Source organism: Bidens hawaiensis, unplaced genomic scaffold (genome assembly GCF_021521415.1).
Source record: "Bidens hawaiensis isolate Kalapana, Puna unplaced genomic scaffold, B.hawaiensis_p1.1 tig00037235_1, whole genome shotgun sequence".
Lineage (NCBI taxonomy): Eukaryota > Viridiplantae > Streptophyta > Magnoliopsida > Asterales > Asteraceae > Bidens > Bidens hawaiensis.
Window position 1 is genome coordinate 9,768 of NW_027496496.1, and position 5,549 is coordinate 15,316.

Below are 5,549 nucleotides of genomic sequence, written 5' to 3' on the forward strand. Positions count from 1 at the left end.
GGTATGGTTCGGCCAAACACAGTCTATTTTCGGTTTTATATTTACGTTCATGCAAAACTAGTTATACTTTGAAACCGGTTCCGATTCTAGTCAGTAGCCGGCTATTGTTGGAACCGGATTTTTGAAGGGGTCTGGTAGCGTATAAGGGGTTGGAACCGGTTTCAAATTACACAATTACAACCTGATATATAATAGCAGGTAGGTTCGGGTATGGAAGCAATTTCTCAATGCCCGGTTCCAAGTGTTTTTTATCAGGTTTTTGCACACCTCTACTCATGGTATGTAAAGAGTAAAAATGGGTCATTAAGTAGAACTTGAGTACTTCAAGTTCCTTTTATACCGAAATGTTTTGGGCTTTTTGTAATCGAAGCTTAACAGTTAACACCATCTGTTAATGTGTTTTGGGCTTCTTGCTATGGAAGCAAATTGGGACCCAGGCCCAAGTCAAACTCTTAGATTAATGGGCCATTTTGATACTCTAGCAACTCATTAGGCCTCCATTAACTTCAAATTACAAATGGCTTCTTCTGCAATCAACCAGAACCAACAAAACCACGATATTAACCTCATCAGGTATTTAAAATTATTCCAAAAAACAAATATATTAAGATCATGAAACACCTTTAGTTTTCAGGTACACAACGAATAGGACCTTAAATTATTATAAAACATCTACAACAGACGCGTGTTCTTGTTTACAGACTCATTGAACCATAAGCATGGCGAGTTAAACATTAAAAAAAATATATCAAATCATACTTTAGAACTACATCTTACACAGAAACAGTTGCAACCGCTTCATCAAGAGCATCAACACCCGGGAGTATTTTGCCCTCCAGTAACTCCAAACTTGCACCACCACCGGTTGAGATGTGACTCATCACATCTGCCACTCCAACTTTCTCAACTGCAGCCACGGAATCACCGCCTCCAATGATTGTGGTCACCCCCTTTCCACTAAGTTCAGCTAGCTTCTTTGCAACCGCCTGCAATTCACAACCAAATGCACAGTTTCAATGTTCGCTCGTTTAATATTTAAGAAAAGGAACAGGTTGGGGTTTGTTTATGTTCGCTAACAGTATAAACGAACGGTTCATGAATGAACATAGGTCAACAAACATAAAGAATGTAGAAAACAATGTGTTGGCCTAAAAAGTTACTAAAACTAGACTAAGTTGTAATCGGCCAAATATTTTAAATGAGTATATTATGGAATGTAAACTAACGAACTTAAACAAACAGAAACTAACGAACATAAATGAATTTAAATGAACGAATAAGACACAATCAATCAATCATACCCAGTATTTCCCACAAATAGCCTAAGCTATCATAAGTAGGGTCTGGGGAGGGTGGGGTGGAGGCAAGGCTAACCTCTATCCCTAAAGATAGAGAGGTTGCTTCCGGCGAGACCCCAACTCGAAAGTATATATATGATATATATATATATATATAGCCATATAGGAGAGGGATCTTTTGAGAACCATGTTGAGTTTTAAGAACTTAAGAACTCCATTCTAGGCCGCACAATTAAATGAATTGGAATATGTGGTTGAGATTAAATCTGACAAAAAAGTCAAAGTAGGAGAGAGAATAAAGATGTAACTGATTACACTAACTTTTACGTCCTTTACACATATGTAAAAAGTCAACTCGGTGCGTAAAAAATTCTGTAATTTTTTTACGTGTATGTAACCTACATATATTACACATGTGTAAAAAAATTTACACTGAGTTCTTTCGAGTTCTTAAAACTCAAAGGGGTTCTCATTTGAAATCTCCCATATATATATATATATATATAGGGTTTGGATCAAATACAAATAAAATTAACGTGCTAAACGTGAGAATCAAGTAGAGTAACTATGTAATTACATCATAGAGTAATTACGTAATTACTCTATGGTGTAATTACATAATTACTCTACTTGTATATATAATTACTCTACTTGATTCTCATGTTTAGCACGTTAATTTCATTTGTACGTTAACCCTCCCCTATATATATATATTCAACTACAGCACTATGATAGCTGCGTGATAAAAACTATGTTCATATCCTTTTGTTTATTAAATAAACGAACCTCCCGTCAAATAATTCACAAACTTTCCACTCAATGCTTGGTTCATTTACAGGCCTGCCTGGTTATTCTTATTTAAAAAAAAAAACATTTTTTAAAATTCTTTTTTAACATCAAATATAGCTAAGAGAGTCATCAGAGCAAACAGCCATAAGAAGGTAAATAATAGTGAAAGTTGCAAACTACTGCTAACATACAGAGAGTTGAATAAGATAAGCGTTACCTCAGTACCAACAGCAAATTTGTCAAATTCAAACACACCCATTGGTCCATTCCAAATAACCGTTTTGGTGGTCTCCAAAGCGTCGTTAAATGTCTTAACTGAATCTGGACCAATATCTAATCCCATCCACCCGTCTGGAATAGCAGTCGAAGGTACAATCTACATAATACATTACTTCTTGGTTTATGTTCTAAACAAAATAACCAAAAACTTATACATTCAGGTAAATAAGATAAAACAAGCAGCTAACCTTGCTGTTTGCATCGGGTGCAAACTTATCAGCAACCACCACATCAGTTGGTAATAATAATGATACACCTTTAGCTTTCGCCTTTGCAAGAAGTGTGGTTGCAAGATCAAGTTTGTCTTCTTCCACCAATGAAGATCCAACTGATAACCCTTGTGCCTTGTAAAAAGTGAAGATCATACCACCACCCAAAAGCAACATGTCACACTTTTCTAACAAGGATTCAATAACTCCAATCTTGGACGACACCTTTGAACCGCCAACAATAGCAGCAAATGGCCTTTTCGGGTTTGAAACCGCCCCATCAAGGTAATCCAATTCCTACATCAAACGCAAACAAGTTGTATGTAATTAATAGTCAAAACTCAAAATGGTTATTAGGTTTGAGTAAAGATGAGTTATTATCAACTTAGGAAACCTTTTGCAAAAGGAAACCAGCAACGGATGGTTTCAAAAACTTTGTGACTCCCTCAGTGGATGCATGGGCTCTATGTGCGGTTCCAAAAGCATCATTGACATAAAGATCTGCTAGTGATGCAAGTTTCTCTGCAAAGGACGGTTCGTTCTTTTCTTCCTCTTTGTAAAACCGAACATTTTCAAGGAGAAGAACACCGCCTTCTGGAAGTGAAGCCACTAGCTTCTCAACCTCGGGTCCAATACAGTCGGGCGCAATCACAACCTGTTTATAAGTAATATTTTTAATAGCTCAGTTAACTCTAAAACAACTATCCAATGCTTTATAGATATTATGTAATGGCGACTTGGAATGGTTTACATAGCAAAATAAATGAACCAATTTTTTTAAATTTTACATTTTAAGCAAGAGGGTTCATTTAGACGTACCTCAACACCGATGAGCTCGGTTAGTCTGGGAACGAGAGGAGCCAAGCTGTACTTGGGAGTGACACCTTTTGGTCTACCCTGGAATTAAAAAAAGAAAAAGTAAAATATGAGAAAATAGGCAAATAAAAAAAAACCTCATCCGCATTCTTTGCAAGCAGAGACATAATCAGATATAATACAGACGCTTAAAACCAGATACGCTCAAAGGAAACTAGTTTCTTTAATGAGTTAATGACAATAACTAACAATAAACAAGCCTAGAATAAAAACTCAGACACCAGATACACATTAAGACCATTTGTCCTCATTACTATTTACTTCAACGAGTTACTTGTAATTATTAGCAACAAACAAACCTAAAACAAATTAAATTAAAAAAAAAAAATCAAGAGTAAACTGCGGTTTTCGTCCCTGTGGTTTATCTAAATCTGCGACTTTAGTCCAAAAGTTTCAAATTTGCGATTTTCGTCCCTGTGGTTTCATTTCACTTGCAATTAAACCCGATCTCACTAATCCCGTTAAGTCTGGCCGTTAAACCCATCAGCGTGCCTCTCATGAGAGGGGCATTTATGTCTTTTTTTCCCAAATACACCCCAGCCTCTCATGTGAGGGGGCTTGCGAATTAGAACTGGTGTTTATTTGGGGAGAAAAAGGCCAAAACGGCCCCTCACGTTAACTGCCAGACTTAACGGGGTTAGTGTGATTGGATTTAATTGCAAGTGAAATGAAACCACAGGGACGAAAATCGCAAATTTGAAACTATTGGACTAAAACCACGGATTTGAACAAACCACAGGGACGAAAACCGCAATTTACTCAAAAATCAATAAACCACATACACTCAAAGGCCATGTATCCTCGTCATTTCTATTTACTTGAATGAGTTAATGATAATCACTAACAACAATGAACAAACAAACAAACCTAGAATGAAAACTCCAAATACACTCAAAAAGCCAGCCATATTTATTCATTACTATTTTTTTCAATGAGTTAATTACAAGCCTAGACTAAAAACTGAATCGATCATCATAAGGTCATGGTTGTAAAAATCCCGATTAATCGCTAGTAGGCACTCCACCGGCCGACTAGCAATTGCTACAACACTGCATACATAGAGTGCACAATGCATATTTCTGTTGACGCACAAAAGTCAACATTTCATTGAGGCAAAAGGTCGAACACCTTGTGTGCAAAATTAAAAAAAGGATTTTTTAATCATAATCATACCAAATGAGTAGAGAGAATGACTTTAGCACCATTGCCAATAAGGTGCTTAATAGTGGGAACAGCAGCTCTGATTCTGGTATCATCAGTAATATTCTGGCTATCATCCAAGGGCACATTCAAATCGGCCCTAACGAACACCTTCTTCCCCTTCAGCTCAGCCGGAGAGAGGTCCCCAACGCTCTTCTTGGCATTCGAAATCACGCGAGAGATTGGGTTGGAAGAGGAGGTTGTGAACGATTGGAGCTTGGTTGCCACGTGTGCAGAGAAAGATGGATCGGCTACTGCTGCGAATCCGAGGCCGCGGAGTGGGGATCGGAGGAACGGGGAGTGGAGGCGGAGGGTGGGGTGGGCCCGGGATGATGATGAGGAGGAGGAGGAGATGGTGGGGAGGAGTGAGAAGGAGGCTGGTGATGAAGCAGACGCCATTGCTGGGATGCAGAGAGATAGAGTGAATGAGTGAGTGAGGTTATTATTATTATTATTATTATTAATTTATTATTATGGGATATGATTATTAGTATGTGGAGAGGAGGGGATTTAGAGATTGGGTGTTATCGTTGAGGAGAGGCCGAAGATGTTTGTCATTGGATATGCCTCCGAATGATTCAACGGCTTTTACTGACGGATATAAAGCGTCGTAATGTAGTGGCCGGTTAATTACTATTTACTAATGATTTGAGGCTCGTTTTCTTTCTATTTTCAAACTTCGTATAAAGACAAAAACTTTTTATTTGTTTAAAAGCCATAGAGTAGTAAAGCATCTCAAATGTTTGTGTTGGGTTTGGTTTGCATTCTCAAATGTTTGGGAGGTGGGTTTGTAATGGCTATATCACAATCACTATACACAAATCATATATATATATATATATATATATTATATTTTAATCGAGTTTAGATTGGTTTATAAGTGGAGGAAAAATAAGGT

General features: G+C 37.4%; 1 protein-coding gene across 1 annotated transcript; it reads right to left on the reverse strand.

Annotated features, from left to right (window-relative positions):
- Positions 1 to 583: 583 nt before the first annotated feature.
- Positions 584 to 5,050, reverse strand: LOC143589122 (phosphoglycerate kinase 3, cytosolic-like). Its single transcript, XM_077069966.1, has 6 exons — positions 4,625 to 5,050; positions 3,395 to 3,472; positions 2,970 to 3,230; positions 2,555 to 2,872; positions 2,305 to 2,463; positions 584 to 986 (listed from the first exon to the last, which is right to left on the reverse strand). The coding sequence occupies exons 1-6, from the start codon at positions 5,048 to 5,050 to the stop codon at positions 774 to 776; spliced, it is 1,455 nt and encodes a 484-aa protein (XP_076926081.1). The 3' UTR covers positions 584 to 773.
- Positions 5,051 to 5,549: the final 499 nt, after the last annotated feature.